Raw genomic sequence first — 20,684 nt, forward strand, 5'->3', positions numbered from 1 at the left:
GTTGCAAATATGAACTACCTCAGGTCATTAGCAGTTGTTAAGCCTTGGAAGATACTCAGAAGTGGCCTGTTTGACACAGATTGCCCTATACAATGGACTAACAACCTGCCTCACATCACATGCATCAGTTTTGAAAGAAAAAGGTAATTTTATGTAATGTCAATACCATGACTTGAGAATATCTGTATTAGAACAAGGTTAGAAAAGACGAGTTAGCAAGTCCCAGCCAAAGCTTTTCATAGCATCTAGGTTTCATTTTGTAAAAGAGAATGCAGACAGAATAGTTCACAAGGTATAACTTGTAATACAGATATATGAAAGGCAGGGTTAAGTGAGGTGGCATAGGAATGGAAGCAATGCAGCTGCAAGAGAACTAAAGTTTACTCTCTGAAGAAGCAAGATAAATCAGGGTTGCACAACACTGAGATGCCATGGCTAGGCTACTTGAGATACTCAAACCAATTAATTTAAAATTACCTTTTATACCTGCACACCATGCTGAAAAACTGCCATAAAAATTCAGCATACCTTTGCAGAAAAAGCTTCAAATAAAATATTTTCAGAACAGACAGAAAGAACAGTCCTTATTTCTGAAGAAAGTAAAACTTTGTTGGTACTATCTACTGGCACCATCATCATAACAGCAGCAGCAGCAATAGTGATAACAATGTAGGATGAAACCTGTGCTCAGAGAAAGTACCAAGGTTTGATTCCTCAGATGCTGAGGCAATGAATTAAAGCAATAGTGGAGACGCAATTTAAAAAGTTCCCACTACATACAGTTAGCTAGATCAAAACCCTCAAAAAACCTTGAAGAATGGACATCAAGGTCAGTATCTTAATTCAAAAACACTAATGACAACCTATGGAAACAAGTTCTGTGATGACCACATCTCAGGTATTTATAATGTTAAACTGAGGGTAGTAGATAAAAAATTAAGCCCACAGAGAATCTGAAAGGTGGCACTCAACTACATTGATAAGGACTCTAAACTTTGACATAATCGTTTTCCATATTCTGTTCATGGAAGAAAACATGTCTTTGTTGCAGGATGTTCCAGCGACTTGAATAATGCGCACATTTTATTAAGAATCAAATAGCTAAACAAAAACATGTACATCCTGACAAGCAGTAAAAGCAATTATGACAGCCACAAACCTAGTACAAATCTGTACATTATGTAACTGCTAGACTGTGCAATAGTGCTATTTGTCCGATCTCTCTATTTCCATATAAACTAGCGTTCAACAGCAAATCTAGGAGTTAAAAAAGAAAGTGTTTCTCAAAAGCATTCTACCAATCATTCTGCTTTTAACACATCATGTCCAAGTCATAGACTTGACCGGCAGATTACTCCAAGCCTGATGTTTACCAGAAAGTTCTCTCACTGGAACTCATAGAAGTGTTTCATCATTTATTATCAGCTGCCTGAGGGATAACGTAAATGTGTCTCGTGTGAAGAACTCCTCTTGTCAAAGCTGTTGGATTGCACTTCCAGGCTCAGGTGACTACTGCCTATTTTAAGGTGGGCTTTGTAGGTTCCAGTCCGATAACACTGGCAAGTATTGTACCTAAAAGCCTTACAATATCAGGGATTCCTGGGCACTAGTGGCTTTGGACGTTTGTCTACTTCATAACAGAATCGCTCTAGAATTAGATTAGAAGAACTGTCCCTGGCTTAATACAGTACACTAATTATAATTGCAAGTTAGTAATTCAGAGATTTGCCAGGAGCAAGGCAGGACATGGATGGGTTAAATACTGTTCTGGAGAAGTGGCAGAGTAGCAAGGTGTTATCTAGTACTGAAGAGTGAGTTCAGTCACCAAAAAACTTTGGCATAGTTCTCAAATGTTTTTTGAAATAAGGAACCACCACCGGCATTTACTCATGCAAAATGCTGCTAATATTATTCAAAAGTTAGTACGTAACATTTTGCATATTACCTACCAGGCATCCAGCATCAGATTTCAACCACTTGATATACTCTACTCCAAAGTCAAGAAATGGCAAATCACTGGCACTGCTTGGTTAAACCAGAGAACTTGTCAACTGCCACTTGCAGCAAGGACTTGGCAGATACACGTTGGACTACCTCCAAAATTTATTCTCAATGTACACAAAACCAAGGATAATGAGTCTAAAAAGACATCCCAATCACTAAGAATACAAGGCAGCCCTAGATATTTTGCAGTCTCAAACAACATTTGACTGTCTTTTCCTCTTTTGCTTTTTCTTGAAAGAACAACTAACAAGTGTACAGGTGAAAGGTAGGGAAAGATTTACAAGCTCTTCATATCTGATATAAAGGACAAACAAAGACTTAGAAGTTCAGTACTGACATAGAGGAGAAACTCCAAAGGCTGCTGGAAATAGAAGTCAGATGGTGAAATACAGTAACTAAAAATTTTTTGCTAAACAGTTCACAAAACAGGTAAACTTCTGAACTTGAACTCAAGAAGACTGGATAATGAAGTGAGGGGACTGTGTGGGTATTATTGCACATGAAACTAGAAATCAATATAGGTCTTGATATAGCTATACACAGAAACCAAATGTTAAGGAAAGACAAAAATAAAGGAAGAAGGGCAGCTTTACAGATATCAAGTCATGCTGTAGTCAGCAAGAATAAAAACAGCAAGGAAAAAAATCTGAGTCTCAATCATTTTAGGGAATAGTTAAAAGGGTTTCCTTGGATAGATATCTCATATACTATCTGGGTCAGATTTACCCTCAGCAAGGTTGATCACGACAATTACAGGTCCATTAAACCAACCTAGATGCAAATTTTCAGAATTTTAAAGGAAATAAAGTAGGAAGGTGACCTGAAAGTGAGACAAACTGCAGTATGGATTTGATTACAAGAACACTGTTTTAAGATGATGCCTCCCATAAATAATCCAGGAGAAATTACAACAGGCAATTAATTTTGTGTAGATACAGAACAGAGTAAAATCAGGAATGGAAAAGAGTTTAGGTTTGTTACTTTGCAGTGGCATGTACATCCAAGAGCATATGGAAGACAGCCATGCTAGAACACCTTTAATAAAAGAATTCATTTTCTAGACAAAGGAATGTTTGACATAGTATCAAATGGGAAACAATTTCAGTTGTAGGAGATGTAAATTAGTTCCTAAATTATTAAAGCATTTTAAGAGCTGGCTAAAGGTGAAATTCCTATTGGTTATATAAAAAAGACTGAGGGTTGATACAAAATTTGTAGAACAGAATATAGACCAGTTTCTGGGACTGAGTTTACTTCACATCTCATTAATATTGTTGGCAGGAAATGCAGGAGTGTACTAATGAAATATGCTGATAAGGCAAGCTGGTAAACATACTGCATACATAACCAGATCATAGTATCATAAAATGAAAGCAGGATAACTTAGAAGTAGAATAATAGAAACAGGATGAAATTTAAAAATGGGATGCAAGACCCTGTATGAACTTACAAGGGAATCCAAATGGAAGATTATCACTTGGAATCAAAGGAAGAGGAGAAACATCTTGTACTAATAAATCCTAAAATGTTTATAAGCCAAAGTGGCATGGTGAATGAGACTGTAAAGCATATCAGGGAGAGAACTACCCGTATCATTGCATACGGCACTAGAGAGAATTTGTTTGGTATACTATGTAATATTCAGGCTTTATGTTCAAGAAAGAAGTTCCTACTGGCAAAAGTACAGAGGATGAACGCTAGGGAAACGGACAGGCTTGGTAATTGCCCCCTAACTGCTAACATTCCACTGCTGGAACGTGTGAGAGAGCTGGAGAAGGACTGGCACAAGTGAGGTGCTGCACCCCTGGCTGTACACACAAAAGGGTGGAAGGAGGAGGAAAGAAGGCTTGTGGATACAGCCATGAGGATGAGTGCCTGCAGAGAAGACACCCTTGGCTCCTGCTATGCTGTGCTCATCCCTCTCTGGGTTTGACAGCCAGGAAGTGCTACTTTGCTTTCTTTTTATCTGCCTTCCCCAGATCTGTGTAAAGCAGCATCAGGTAATCCTGGTCTAACTTATGATCCATCCCCCAAGAGGTTAAGTAACTTGGCTTACATAAGTGAGCCAAATAGAGTTTGAAATGGACTACGAATGAAGTATGGAGCCAAAAAGGAGAAGAAATAGCCCAAGAACAACTGGATATGAATTGACCCCAAGTAAAATCACAAGACAACCATCAGATGAATGTTGTTTCAAAACCTCCTTAAAGTAGTAGTTGTAGAATCAGAAAAACAGATGCTACCTTGCACAAGCTCAAGTTTTTGCACACTAGAAAAATCTGAAGTATGGTTTAAGGCACTTACTTTCTACTGGGGAAGCAAACGCTCCCAGTACATAACGCTAGCAAGCAGCGTGGCATATTGAACCTGATAAGCTATTCAAAGAATGACAGGAATTACCCAAAGACTGCGAAGACTACTAGATGACAGAGCATTTACAGGATTTGTCAAGCATTAGAAAGTAGCTTGAAGAATGAACTTGCTATGGGTAAACTATAAAAATCGAGGTAGCACCAAATACTGTCTGTTTCTCTCCCCATCCCGACCCCAAAAAGACCGACACCCCAGATGTGTTCCTTTTCTTATCGAAGTAAAGCTATTACAAATTACAAGCTGTAGACTAGGAAATGTCTAGAAAAAAGGAATAGCATGGGAGACAGACATAAAAATGCCAAGCTGAGATTCTTATGTAGCTACTCTTTGAAATGGACAAATTGGAATACTGACAGCACACTACTCATGTTAGTTAAGGGTGATTACAAAAACAGGATCTGTGAACTGATGTGTAAGTATTCTCTATAACTATCAAACGTGCTTAGCTTTTCATCACAAGTCATTAGCTAGAAACATATATCTTCCAAAAACCAGGAAGCTGAATTTGCCATATATATTCCTACTGTTATCTCCCAGTTAGATTTTTACAACCATATACCAGAAAGTGTCAGATGACCAGAATTATACAAAGAAACTAAATAACGATAGTCTGTGTACATTAGCACTTTTTTTTTTTTTTAACATATAAAACATATAAGGGTCCTTTAAATGAGAGACTGGAACCCTGTAGTATATACAAGTTGATGTACGTAAGAAAATACAGCATACATAAAAAAAAATTTGGCATGCTGACCTTGGTATTTCATCTTCTTCCCACTCAATGAAAGATGCGCTGTTTGAATTTTCTGACAAATGAATTCTATGACGTTTACTTACACCTGATGTATCACCTAGAAAAAAAATAGAATGAGAAATGAATTCATTTATGCAACAATATTTTTTACACATATCATTATATAACTGCATTCATTATTTAATATTACCAGTCCAAATGCTCCTAAAGAATAAATAGCACTGCATATCATCTTCAAAAAGTAACTATGCTATCATTTAAATGATTTGACTTTCTTTCTAACATGTAGATACATATAAAAAGAAAAATATATTCTCAACACAGACATTATTAGAATTACACTTGCTGTGTTCTAGTCAGATCATAACCTAAATTCAATCTTTTCCTATTTGTGCAAGTTTCAAAGTAAATCATACAGAGTCTGATATAAACTTCAGAATTCTCAAGTGTCTGGGTCCTCAGGTCAGATCCCAGTGGAAATGAGAAGCCAAAGAAAACACTAAATTCTACTTCACACTTTTCCTCTTTCTTATCCGTGAACTGAAAGAGAATACACAATATATTCCAGATGCAGTGGCAGTAGCAGTAAGTAGAAACCTGCAATGAAAGCAGATGTTGTCTGACCTACAAATAAAGAAAACACCATGTAAGTTTGCTCAGAGGTCTCGGCGTAAGGATGTGTACTCCAAAGTAATGCTAGAGAAGTCCCCTCTGAAGATTTACTGCCTCCCTTGTGGTCTCCTCCTGAACCTTCACTCTTCAGAGGAAGGAATGACAATATACACAGGATGTGGTACAAGGAAGAAAAAAGCCCAGGAATGAAGTTGCGGGGGGAGGTGGAATGGGAGAAGACCTTGAAAATTACTCAGTCTCTCACTTCTGTGAAAGACCAGCTTGAATCTTGAATTTTCTCAGCTATGTTGGTGTCACATACTAGCAGGTTTCTTTGTATTAAATTTGCCTTTCAGCAACAGCAAACACTTTGCATTTGTTAAAGGTACACTAATTGAACAATTCAATTGTCAGAGGCCTTCAATAAATAAATATTTATTAGAGCATGTATTTTTATTCTATAATTTTAAAGTAGATCTCATAACAGAGTCTTGCCAATGTGAATTCCACTACTTGGAATAGCAGGGATAGGGATATCTCACGTAGCAAAAAGCCCTGAATAATTTAGTTACTACAGAAGCAACTGGGAAACACCATGCCAAAGTGTCTTAGAAGCTACAAATAGAAGCAACTGAAATCCAGCAGGCTTAATTAAAAATGTTCCAGACAAATCTTACTGCACCCAGCCTAGTTCCTGCAAACCTTGCCCCGACATCAGACTCCTGAGCGCACTGACATGGCACACAGACACTAAACTCACACAGGAAACGTGGCACTCAAGTGTGGTGAAAAGACATGCTTGTGTTTATGCAGGGGCTAGCTCACATTCAGCCACATCTGCACTAAGATGGTCTATCCACTGCAATGCCTAAGCAGGTGATTCCAGAAAGACAACACAAAATATCTGATCCCATTTGCACAGACCCAGCTCAAACCTAGTGTAGCTTGGTGTCTGTGGTGTTCAAAAGGGACAACTTGCCCCTGGGCAGAGCTGGTCCAGGAAGAAATACAGCCATGTTTTTACTGTGTGGCATATCAGCTAATTCTCCGTATTAAAATGCAAGCTGACTATGCATGGACACATCTCTTGTTATTTTTCATGTGCATTTTTCTATTCTGAGTTGACGAAATGGGACTGAACATTTGTATATTTTAAAGGAAAATACATCACAGTAGCTATGCAAGATTATAGGCTAACTGGTAAAACATATACTATTATTTCTAAAAATCATATGCATTTCAAATACCACACTAGAGCAGTTTCAGTGCATTACTCCCTTTCTTATTCCCTATGAACGCTACTTTCAAATACTTCTAAAAATCAAGGCTCAAATTCTGAAGAAACAAACTGATACAGGAAAAGTTACTCATAGGGATAGAGATTTAAGGACACTCAATATTCCCCTTTTCTTGACATGAAGATCTTTAAAGACAGAAGTAGAGTCACATCAAGGTCTTTCAGACTTATATTACAGAAGAAGATTCAACTACTGAAAATAAATGTTTTGTAATAGTTTTAGTGGCATGTGGTGCACGAATGAATTTGCAGCCTTCTTCCTCACCATCCATAAAGAGAAGAACCTGAAAAAAAGAACTCCTGCATCTTCTGGATACAGCCTGATGAAGGCAGAGTATTCTTGCTACTACAAATTTGCCTGCTAACGTCTCTCAGCCTTCAAAACATTTTGTCTACTTATCTCAGTGAGAAAAATACCACTGGAAACAGGCTCCTGAGGCTGCTTACTTATATTTAGGAACAGATCTATTATTGAATTTTCTATTCCTTGCCAGACCAATTTTTATATCGTCATCTGCAAGGGAAGAAAAATAAGTGTTTGCTGCACATCTTTAGGCAAAGGCTTTTACTGCCATCTAAGAAACAATGTTCAGCCTGGCCTGCACAGCACAAACTACACTTGACTAAAATGAATGCAAACCCCCAAGACAAGAAGCTGTGGAACAGGTAGGTAAGTGTCAGTCATAAGCAGAGGCTGTACCTTCTACACCACTCCAACAGGTCTGAGCTTAGAAAGGATGGCGCTTCTCAGGGCTGCTGTGCAAGGACTGGCCTCTTGACAGCACTGCTTCTACAAGGTTGTACCAGGGACAAAACATTTGTCACCCAGCTGCTATGCTAGGAGTAGTAGATAGTGATCCTGCGCCTGGGGACTGCCAACAGACTGAGGCAGGCTACTTATACGTGTGATGTGGAGCCAAGCAAAACGGTATGAATCTTGCTAGGAGCACTGCTGCCATTATCTGATCAAGCCAGGACAAGGTAGTCTGTCATTTTCTTGTTTTTATCCTATTGGATTCTCCCCTACCAGAATAGATTCCACTGGTCTCAGCCCATGCTCCTCTTTCACTCTCTTCCTCCCATTCAAGACCTAGGTCTCTCCATCCTTAAATAAATGATGAAGGAGAATATAAATAGCTTATGTCTTTCATCTATCATCTGAAAGAGAGAGGGAAAAGAGCTATGGAAAAAGAATGTGAGTAACTATTCGATACAATCACATTGCATGTCTCCAGAAGGCCGCTTTGGATGTTTGGAAGACTAAAGCTACCTGACTGTACTTCCTCAGGACTGAAGATCCTCTGTCTGTGGCTGAGCTTTTGTCTTCCTACAGTTTTGACTGCAACAAAGAGTGTGGCCTATTGTTGAGTATGAAAAGAATATTTTTCTTTATATGAGAATCAGTTATGAAACCTCATGCACTAATCTACTGTCTGAATATACATGCATAAAAATAATGGGACAAAATTAAAGTCAGCACGATTCTTACTTGCTGTTTTTACAGAAAGATACTTTACTATTCTTTTCAACTCTTGTGTTAGCTGTAGGAACAATTATGATTTAAGTAAACAATACTTATTTTTCTAAATGTTAAGTATTTGGTTTTCGTACTGTTATCTTCCCTTTATACTGAAGCATTTCGATAACATTATGGATGTTCTTGCCTAACTTCATTTTTATTTAAGTGTGTACATTCAAAATGCCAAACTAATTTTTTTAAAATGAAAATTTAAAATACCTCCTCTGCTCAGACATTTATATTTCAAATTTCACCTTAGAGCAAATGACCTTAGTACAAACACAAGCATTTTAATTAAAAACATTATTTGTCAGCAGAGCATAATGGTTAGCCGTAATTTTGTAAAGACACTACTGCAGCAAAAAAATTAATTATAATTGATATAGGGATCAAAAACAAATGTCAAAAAATTAAAATAATAGTATTAGTATGCTATCTTTCACCTAAATTCTTCAATTAAATATCAACTATTTTTAATCTTCTAACTTGAAAAGAGGTGTAGCCATCTTGTGAAAATGGTCACTGCTGTACTGCTGACAGAACACACGTTTCTTGATACACAGCATCTCATTTCAGGAAGCAGACTCCTCCTCAGTCCCAATACACAGGCACAAAAAGGAAAAATAGAAAGCTACACACAGACTTTGTTTTGACACAGAAAGCAAGCTATAGGGAAACAACACGTGATACCCATTCGGCCATGAACTACAGCAAAAGTCTGACAGCTAGTGACATTTTGTTCAAAACAGTAGCTTTTAGCCTTCAAAACAATTATTTGGTCTTAAGAAATAAACACCTTACTTTTTCTCCTTGCCTTTCTGAATTTGACAGCAGCCAGGTTTATTAAATTCATTCCATATAAGTTGTAGTCTATAAAGAGTTGAAGGAGGTAGGGAATATGGGCTTCATGAGGCTGGTAAGATTTGTTCATTATGGCTCCACCTTGCAGAAGCTCACATACTCTAAAATTAAAGACAAATTAGGACATAAACCAAAAAAATCATTCCACTACAACAATATCTATATTTGATTTTATCGAAATACAAAATACTTAAACTTCTTAAATTTTGCCTTAGTTTTATTTTTAACTTCAGAATTTTGTTTTCACAGTAACAGACCCACAAAAATGATCTCTGCTAATAATGATTCAATATTCGGGTGTTAATTACAAAGGAGCTGTGAATCCTCCAGCTTAAAAAAAAAAAAAATCTCTGAAAAAACATCATACCATGTACTATTCCTGCAACTGATCCAAAGCCACTACAGTCCATGGAAATCCTTGTACAGAATAACTGTGGCAGCTGTATGCCTACACATCAGTAATAACTTTGAAAGTCTCTCTAGTTCTCCTCGACACATATATGAAGATGTCCTGTACAGTTTTAAAGTTACATACTATATACAGAGAAGCAGTATTTTAACAACTTCCTAGAAGTATGATAAATCTGCTCTTTTAGACATCTACATACTAAAAAAATAACTGGAGGTATTTGGATAATTATAAATTGGTGCAATAAATTTATCTCAAAGTAACAGGATATATCTAAATCAAAGAAAAGCAGTAAGCATTTCTAAATGCAACAAATTAGGTTCAAAAATAAAGTTTTATACAGAAAAATTAAAGAAATAACTTAAGTGAAGTGTCAGTCCTTCCTTATTCCGATAGGAGTAATTCAAACATGAGAAGCTCCAAAGTTTGAAACAACTGTAATGTCATATATGCATATAGATTAAAGACACAAATTTAAAATAATGCAAAATTTTACTAGCCTAGAACAAAAACCAGACAATCCTATCTTATGATCATGTATTAGATCTTTAAAAAACCAGTTACAATAGGTAATACTACACACTCAAGGGATTTCAGTTTATGCTTGAGAAATAATTCCTCCTTATTTATTCCTGAATTTACGGCAACTATTGTGACAGTAAGATTGAGATCAACCGTGCTTTCATCTAACAGAACATTACTCTATTGAGAAACAGAGAAACTGTCTAATAACAAAAACTATCCAGTTTTCCAAGTATATTTTAAATTTAATAATGGGTGCTGGAATTTAAAAAACTTAAAAACTACCAAAATCTACTTCATAACATACAAATGAGTACTACATTGTGTTCCTTAAGAGTTACAGGAAAAGTAACCTGATGCAAATTTGTTCAAGTGTTCAAGAACTACAGTTTATACAAGACAACTAAACGCAAGTATACTTTGGCCTCGCTTTCCTAATGTGCTACTACTTTAAAAAGATTATTGGTGTGCTTAAAATTAGCAATTTTCTTATGTGTTTTGAAAAGTTTGGACAATAGTTTTGTTGCTTTTATTTTGCTAAGATGTAGGTGAATCCTGCTTCAAAATTTACTTTTTAATTCAAGTTATAAGGAAATCAGCCACAACTTCGTATCACCACATCCTTACCTTTTTACCATTGCAGGATTGTAAAGATAAATCTTCATAAACTGTCTCTCCTTTTCATGGTAACCATAAAAAGGCCTGGAGAGGAAGAAGTAAAAGCAAGAAGCCAGCCAGTTATGCTGTGGCATTTATTCAACCACATTTTACTATAACAAGTATTAAAATGCAGGGGAGAAAAATTAGAAGATAAACTGCATATCCAGGAGAATGAAAATTCCCATATGTCAGGCCAAAGGGGACCACTAAGTTACTATATAAAGATAAAAAGAATAGGCCCTATGCATGCCAAAGTATCTAAAAAAAAAGAGAAAATTAGAAGGCAATTCTGGCTTAGCATTGTTTCTCACTTTCCCCTCACGGCATACCATCACAATAGTACTTTTAATAAATTTACTAGTGCTGGAATGCTTCAAAAACAGCGTTCAGCCTTTTTGATAAATGCTGTAACAAAGTCCTTAAGGACATCAATTCTGCAGATCAGGTGTAAATGAGTAAATACTGGCTGTGTAATACAAATAACTGAACAATGAGAACAGCTTAAAAGAGTGAACAGCTGCCCCTTTTCGGTGATTACTAATCATCTCATGCACTAAATGAGGCATGAATCCTGAAGAAAATAGGATTTGAGAATGCAATTAAAGAATACATAGCATAATGAATGTGTCAAGACTAAACTGAGGTTGAACAGGCAGCATTAATTCTGGTATTACTTGAGTGAATTACTGACTTTTCAGCATCTAGAATTCTAATCTAATCTAACACGCTTGTAGAACAGCATGTTAAGGGAAGAGGCCATAATTCAACACATCAGGTGAATGCAAGAAGTCTACAGTTTGTGGTAATCACAACCAAAGTCAACAGAAATTCAGGAAAGCATACATTTAAATGTTACCTCTACAAAATAAAATAAAATCTCTTCATCAAAAATATTATAAAAAAATGCAACTGGGATGCTTACCAGCTAAGTCAAAATGAAGTTCAGAAGTAAGAGGGATTTCAGTCCTAAATTAAATGCAAACTCAGTAGGACTGCACAACTACAGCATTAATACTGCTATCCTTAATACAGTTAAATGTGTACACATTTAATATCACCAAAAGCTAGACTGAACTGTTTAAAAAAAAAGTTATGATGTTAAAACTGAGCTAAGTTGAAACAACAAACTTCAAGCTGTTAAGCTGAAAAGGAGATCAGATCTTGCATAATGAATCAATCTCTTTCTTATAGAGATAGTATAAACCTAGTGACAGGTTATAAACATTGAGTTATAATGACTCAATGTGCTGTAGGCATGCAAATTAAAAGCTACTTTAAAAAAAAACCTCAGCACTTGCATGGCAAGTGATCCATACTCACATTGAGAAAGCAGCAGGGAAAGCAAGATTTACAACACTTCCAAGGTTAGCTATGAACACCTACTTTAACTTCACAATGCACAAGAACAGCGTATTTCGCCTCTTTTGTATTCCTGGCTCTCCACTATGTTTGGAAGTTAATGCAACAAAAATCTTGTATTACATAACAATCTTCCTGCTAATGCAGAAGAGAAGAGAAGACAATCTCCAAGATTTAAAGAAAAATACAGGTTTCTCACCACAGAGACACTATAGTATCTATAAGCAGAATCTGACTCAGGTCAGAACAGAAGAAAACAAGTAAATTTGTGTGACTACATAAGCATGTCTATCTACCCAGGTAAAGATGAAGACGTATTACAGTTTCTGTTAGGTGCCTCCCATTAGCCTCTTACGCAAGCAAACAAAATACATGAAACACTTTTCTATGCTTCTTTGAGGCAATGAGCATCTGACTTTCAGTAATGACCGTTTTGAAGCTCTAAGGCAAGAGAGGTGAAAAAGAGGCAGGTTCTCCTACTCTCCATCTGTGTTTTCTCACTGATTCGATGAAAGACTGTCTTCAACAGTTTACTCTGCCCAGCTTTCACTGTTGAGATGAAGAGCTATACTACAATTCACATAGCTCTCACAGAAGGAACAAAAATAAATTTGGTGTGTTACCTTCTTTGTTACTACAAAAACACATCAGAAAGTTCTGATTAAAAATGAAAGGAAGTTATTGCAGCCACTTTACTAGCAGCATGTGGAAGATACCACTAAAAATGGCTGGGAACAGAAAGATTATCTTCCTAAACTTAACAGTCAGAAAGAACATACTGCAAAAGTGCATGAAAAAAAGATAAGTAAAAGATAGTGCTGCACAGTACTGAAAATTAGCATTTACATTGTTTTGAAGATGAAAAATTCAATGCATGCATAGACTGTGTTCCTCCAGGACAGCTTCCTATTATTCAGTATGATTTGACATTATTTTTCAGTCCTTGGTTACGGAAGTTAAATAAAAATTGATTAAGAGAATCCTTAAAATGTTAACATGCAATAATAGCATATAGTTCCAGCAGCAGTAGAAAGCTACACCAAATAAAACAGAACAGTCAGCTTGTCAGATAAGTAAATTAATGTTTAAGAGCCTCCACTTCATGGCCTGTGCTGCTGGGAGAATCAGATGGATAAACATGACCTGACAGTCTCTGTGATATGCTTCCTAAAGGGGCCGTCTTAGACAAACAAAGAAAAGGAGACCTAGAGTCAGGCTCCTGCAAGACATGCCTGGTCACAGGGAACCTAGAATAACCCAGACACAGAAAATGCTGGCTGGAAAGTATTGCTGTAATAGCAGAGACAAAAAAAAGCTAAAAGGAACAGATTTGGATAAGTGATAGATACTGGGATCCAAGTTTAGGAAAAAATGGTTGTGTCAAGCATTTGGGGGAAAACCTGTTGATTACGTTAAAGTCAAAGCAAGTGAGAAGAGTTATTTAGTAGTTGTACAGGGCTGTATGAAGACACACACAGGGGAAAAGAAAAAGGAAAAGCACTGCAGTTACCCAAGTCCATAGTAAGTGCTTCTATGTAGTACAACTGCAAAAATATTTAAAAACAAATAAGCAAAAATGCTAACAGGTCATACTTACATTCCAGATACTAATGACACTTTGAAAACATGTTGAATAGTAGAAGACGGATTGCCTAAAGCAACATTAAGTGCTCTGTCAATGCTGAATGCCACTTGACGAAGATAGTATTCTGGATGCTGTCCAAAACCATCATATGGTACATAGAGGTAAGGAAAGATACCATGTAAGTGGAGACAAGTCTTCTGACCTAAAAAGAAAAGGTAAACATTTATTTTCTAATGACTACATCTTTTTCTTCTTTTAAGTAGTCCCCAAGTTTGCATTTTTTCAGGTTATTTTCAGGTTCTACAGACAGGATAAATTTATGAAACAAGTTCAGGTGTATTTCAAACAAAAGGTACCAATTTAGAGCAGTTCTCACATTTGATTCATTGACAAAAGCAATACAGAACAGATGTGGTTACATGACATACACAGGATTACATTTGTGTAACAGCTGAATTTGCCACTAACAATTTTCTTTGTACTAATAACACAACACCTCTCTGAGAATAATTTTGCATACTGAGTCAGTGTTGGATGGTTAATGGTTTCTAAGCCTCTGTGTAAATTTTGCAGTTCTTCCCATTCCTCACCGGAATAAGCACGCAACCTCTCATAAATTAAAAAGAACATCCAGAGCATCTACGAGGCCATTCAATATTCTAGTTAAGGCCTAAGTTGGGATATGGAAAAAAAACAGGTGATTTTCAGCTTTTTAATCTGTGGATCCCTGAGAGGCCTCTACTGCATATGCAGACCTCTAGCCTTCTAACAACACACTTACTTCTCAGCATTGGCTGTCATGAGTCTGTGATAACAGCTGAATGAAAGAACACACCATGAAAATCATTGTGCTAGACGAGAGCTTGAGCTTCTGCTTCAGACAAGGCAGTACAGTGATGTGGACCAGGATCTCCTAAACATACCATGTGTTTTGTGGGGCTAGTCTCAACTGTAATGCATGTTCTCTGTTCTTTCCTCCCCACAATACAACAGAGCATATATTCACTGCTGAAACTAACATCAGATCCTGCTCGCCACCCTTCCAGCCCCCAAAATCATTCATGACTTCTCACTGGTCAATGAAAAAGTTTCACAGAAAAATACTATATAAGCACATGTTGCTGATTAACTCCCACCACACTGTAATGATAGGCAAAATACATCATCTTGCATTTTGTTTGGATTAACTCCCTGCATGAAGATAGCAAAACAGTATCTAAAGGCAGTGCTTTCATCAACTAGGAGATAAATATTACAGGTAAAGCAGCAGCACAACCTCACTGGTCCACAAGACCAATGAAAAACTTCCAAAAGTCCATTCTTTCAAACCGAGATTATTTCTCAGCAGGTGGACCTTGCCTGAACATTCATACCTACATCAGTGCACCATTGGCCATCCAGTGAAGTCAGCTGTAAGTCCATTAAAGCGCAGGAGGAACAGAGCTTCAGAATCCAGACCACCCGCAAGTTTTTACACCTGTGAAATGCATGCCTCCAAATACCAAAAACAGCATAGCATTTTTTTTTACTGGGGGTCAGATGTATCGTTCTTTCTTCAAATATTTATCAGACCTTCACATAATGTTTAGAAGTGAAAGAAATGGCTTAAAGGATGGTAGTACAAGTCCAACTTCCACGGCAACTTCTATTCTTCCTGTAAGTCACCCCTATCAAGTCTTTCTCTTCAGCAGTGTTTAAATACAACGTACATACACATTCATAATGTTGAGGTCATCATCTACGATGAATTCTGCCCATGCTTTTAGACTATTTCAGGAGAAGAAATTTCTTATTTATGTATTATGTATTTCAAAGAATAATACGCTAAGAAAAAGGGAAAACTAAAGAAAGAGAAACTATGAACTAGAGGGGTTTTTTCAATGGCAAAATAAAGGACAGTAACAGCTTTATATGGCAGGAAAACCTCTGCCCCCTAACGTGGGAGAAGTCATTTATTAGTAGCATGTGAACTGAGAGAGTATCGATCTGTGAAGTGGTAGCAGACCATTTATTTTCTGTACCGGAGTCACCAACAAATCTGAGTGTTTACTCATGGTTGTACTTAAGACTGATTTTGAAATAAAGCATTCCCCCTCCCCCCACCGATATAATTAACAGAAAATTAATAGTAGTTACCACCTAACTCAGGGAAATCTTATAAGATACACACACTGAGCTGCTTTTCATTGTTGATTCTGCCAAGAAAGCAAACAAGCCACTGCTGATCTAAGACTTCCACTAGGCCAGCAGCTGTCAAGTGACATAGGTTTATACAGCTACTCACTTTGATCCTTGTTAGTATTGACTCATTTACCATGATATTTGGTTATATTGCTACTTTTATTTACAATCCACATTACTACAAGTCTTACCCTGGTAGTGTTAAGAACAGAGTCATTTGCTCCCAATGTTTAAGTAAAAGCATCGTTTTGCACCAAATGTCATGGTGTTGAGTCTGAAGCCCAGACTCCAGTAATAGCAACCATGGTTTGCACTAAGCCATTACAAATTCTAGTGCATTCTTTCCAATAGAGTCACAAGGAGAAAACAGATCTACTCACTGAGGATCTCGGGTCACACAGACTCATCAATTAACATAAATTAAAAACTTGGCTTGGGATAAGGTTAAGAAGTTTTATGCTTTAAATGCGTCAATCTTATATTTCTGTTTCTTTTCAGAGATACAGACAGAAGCAAATTTGTACCACTAGAACAGCAGTGACTGCTACAGTGACCACTTACAGTGACCAACGGATGTTATTTTTACATCTATTCATCAGTTTCTTTATATCTGTAGAATCAATGGAACTGGTGCTTGACAGCAGATTCTGCAGAAAAGCCATACAGTTTATATGATTGCTCTCCTCAGAATTTCCCAATGCAAAACTGGATGCCTGGAACTGATTCCCCGAGTTTTCAGATGGGACAGGCCACTAAAATGTTTCATGCTGTGGCTTCATCACGGACCTACTGCACACGTGCATCACAACCATTCTGTACACAAGCCATACGTATGATGTCTCTATTAACAAAATGAACGTAATGTGTACATAAATGCTAGGACCGGTGGTGATCATGGGTTATCAGCCAGGAGGAGGCTGCTGCACCAACAATTTCTCTGGCCCATGCTCTCTTAAAGAATGGGGTCTGCACTGGTTGAATTATCTGCAGGTCACAGATCGAGCATCCCAGAATATGACAAGTGGGCTGCTGAGTAAACATACAGAAATCTAGAAGTAAAGCTGAGGCTTATTCACAAGTCTTTTTCAGGCACTGAATGAAGTGGTGAATGAAGGAACACAAAAAGTGCTGCTATAACATCGAAAAGAAGCAATACACAAAACCTTGAGATATTATGAGATAGTCAACTAGCAAACTGGCCATTTTCTCTGAAAAGAAGAAACTGCAAACTAAATGCCAATATAGATGAATAGCCAGAATAATAATGAATCAATACTCCAAAAATAATATAAACACAACATTTTCAGACAGTACAGAAACCCATACTTACAAAAGCAAGTGGCATAAACGTTACTGAAGTATTAAAACCAAATATAGCATTTTGCATACTTGAAACCCATATGAGAGAGATTAAGAAAGCCAGCCTGCTATTTTTTTGAAGGTGGTTGCCATATACATTACTATTAGGAACAAGTACCAAGCATAACCCTTGAGCTACTGTATCATTTAAAATATTAGAAGAAAAATCTGCAGCAACTCTTAAGACAGAAAACTTCAATATAATTAGAAGAGAACTGGAACCAGTATGATAAAGGAATGCAAAGTTGCTCAACAACTACTCAAGACATCTTCTGACCACCAGAATGCTAAGCCACACAGGATGATCTAGCATGGATAAAACCGAGATGCAATCTATACAGAATCACAGAATGGTTGAGGTTGGAAGGGACCTCTGGAGGTCATTTGGTCCAGTCCCCCCGCCCAAGCATATGAACACCTAATTTCACTGTACAACAAGCTAGAGAACCTGAGAATTATTATTCAAGTGTCCTCAGAGAAGTGCTTTTTCACCATTTGAAAAAATTGATTTTTTTTTTTTTAACTTCTAAAAATTTCCTTCCGCTGAGATCAAATTGGACAAATTTCTGTACAAAAGAAAAATGTGAAAATTATTCATAAGGGACCTTACTGTATTGTCCAGTTCAGGAATAAATTCTGCAAAAAAGTTAGGCAAGGAGCACCTAACCACATGGAAATCTGTGTATATATATTCAAGGAGAAGACGACAGAAGTCCACCTGTTCTGGATGTAATTCCATACACACATGACTATCAATACTGAGGTCAAGGCACCCCAAAGAAACCCCACGCTAGGTTTTAGGATCTGCTCTACCTACCAATAGCCAAACCCAATGTTTCCACATTAGACTGGCCTAATCACAAGGCTACAGGCAAAGCTCTACAGACCTGAATTTCTACCACCACAGACAGGAATGCAAGATTTCTACAGTAAGAATAAGAGGCTGACTCCACAGCTCAGGGGCGTTTCAGCCTCAGTGTTGTTTATGCATTAGATAGGATGATTCTAAAATACAAAATCCCTGCATCTGAGATTTCTAATAATGAATGAGAGCACGTCCTACAGTTGTGATACAGTTTTTACTAACTTTTTATAAATTACACTCAAAGCCATTTAGCTCCTGTTCTGTAATTCTTAGTTTAGGAACTGACTATAGAACCCTCACAAGCTGAAGTTAATACTGGAAACATTCTGAATAGACATCACCTCATTTCGTATTTAGAAAACAAAAACTAAATCTATATAAATATGACTTCAGAAAACAGTTCAATGCTGGTCTACATGCAAACGTATTTTGATGTGGTATTTTTGCCACAGAATAAGCTATCCCATTATATGAAGCTAAACAGAGCCGTGGGGAACAACTACACAGATCCACTCCCATGTAAATGAACAACCAGTTTTGTTGAAGCTCTCCCTAAAACTGTTATTTTAATTGCTGAACTATGATCCATTTCTCCCAGACCATTGTAAAATACAATAGGGTGGGAGTAAAAAGGAGCATGCAGCAGCATTTAAATATATGGTAAAATCCCATGATTTTAGGAAAAATTCTGGCTGGACATTAAAGAAAGGATGCAGAAGATGGAAGACAAAGGGCTTTTTATACACTTGCCATCTATTAAAAGTACTTTAAGTGCAGTTTTGTAAAGTGGCAGGACTAATTAAACATGGACAGTATTAGCAAAAGAACGCACATGAACACATCAAGCGTGTCACTGCAGGATGTAGAAAAGGTTAGATAGTCATAAGGGATTTCCTTCCTTTAACAGCAATAGTAAAGTGAAGTCATTAGAAACCAAAAGACATGACACTACCATCTTTAAACGATAATAAGTATTTTCAAATAACTGTTGAACCATGTAGATTTAAAAAAATTTGAAAACCAAACTGTGAACAATGACGACTACAGAGAGTGGGGGAAAGTAACAATCCTGTTAGAAAAACAATTCTAAAAATGAAAATTTGTAAATGGGATAAATATTAGAACTCAATTTCAAACTAATTTTTTTCCCCACAATAAAATTTACCATACCATAGGCAATCTCACTTACCCCTTCTCCAGGAATAGGCTTCAGAGAGCAACATCAAGTTGTAACTGGAGTACTTACTCTACCCTGCTAGGCAGGTGCAACATGAGCATCTTCTGCACAGTTTAGATGCTGCTTTAAATTTAAGCTATGTTGCTCACTGGAGTGGGCTTGTCAAGACACTGAACACTGAATATCACTCAGAACTGACCTACTGAAAATGGATAGGACTCAATTACTTTATAGTGCTAATACAGCCTATGAAAAGTCACCATTCTTTACCTCTCACAGAAAGCAAACAAATCACATACCTTACTTGTATCAGTCCGTGTAATACCTTGATGAAGACAAGTCCCTTCCCTAGCGAAACTTGGGAAGGTCTTTCCCTCTTAAAATGTTTGCTATGTCATTAAAAAAAAAAAAAAACAGTTTAATCTTTTAATGTCAAAGAGTTCTTTAGTAGTATATCACATTAATGTAACTTCTTCAGCGATTAAGTGAAACTTTCAACCTTTTCCCAGAGTCCTGAATCAAGTCAGCTTTTTTGCAAGGCGTGAGAAGAAAGGGAGGACTACACACATTGTAGTCTTAAATACTGGATACTAGAGAAACAAGAATAATAAAATAAGGTCTTGCAGCAGCAAGATATCCTCAAAACAAAATCAAGAACAGCGCCCAAAAACGATATTTCATCTATAATATTAGATATTTGTGTCAAGGCTTTCAGTTTTTCCGTGGCATGCGAGAAAACGCTTATTTCAGTAAGATTTGTAAATGGGACAGAAAAAAATATTTTTAAATTAAATTTGTTTGAATCTAAATGTAGTGTTTGGTTATTTAAAATTCTTTAGTCAGTAGCTGTTCCTTGTAACATGTAATATCTCTACTCTCATGAAAAGAAAAAATAAAAGAAAGCTTATCCACTAGGAAAATGAGGGCCTGTGACTCATTACAAATAGATTTTTCCTCATCCTTGATGTAGAGATCCTTAGAGAGAGAGAAGGGCTGAGTATTCCATCTGTAATTTAAAATTAGAAATCTCTCTGTAACTAGGCACATATTGAAGTAATACCTAGCCTAGAATCAAAGAGATAAGAGTCCAATTCCCATCTAGGAAGAGTTCATGTGTGGCCTTGGGCAAGTTACTTACCATAGATGA

At 36.8% G+C, this 20,684-nt stretch overlaps 1 protein-coding gene across 1 annotated transcript in view; it reads right to left on the reverse strand.

Annotated features, from left to right (window-relative positions):
- Positions 1-20,684, reverse strand: part of REV3L (REV3 like, DNA directed polymerase zeta catalytic subunit) — a 127,254-nt gene that overhangs the window by 63,384 nt on the left and 43,186 nt on the right. Inside the window, exons 2-5 of the mRNA XM_052781272.1 lie at positions 13,968-14,157; positions 10,979-11,053; positions 9,361-9,521; positions 5,132-5,228 (exon numbers count right to left, since the gene is read on the reverse strand). Of these exons, the coding sequence (XP_052637232.1) occupies positions 5,132-5,228; positions 9,361-9,521; positions 10,979-11,053; positions 13,968-14,157 (523 nt within the window). The remainder of the gene's footprint in view (positions 1-5,131; positions 5,229-9,360; positions 9,522-10,978; positions 11,054-13,967; positions 14,158-20,684) is intronic.

This window comes from Harpia harpyja, chromosome 3 (genome assembly GCF_026419915.1).
Source record: "Harpia harpyja isolate bHarHar1 chromosome 3, bHarHar1 primary haplotype, whole genome shotgun sequence".
In the NCBI taxonomy this organism is placed as follows: domain Eukaryota; kingdom Metazoa; phylum Chordata; class Aves; order Accipitriformes; family Accipitridae; genus Harpia; species Harpia harpyja.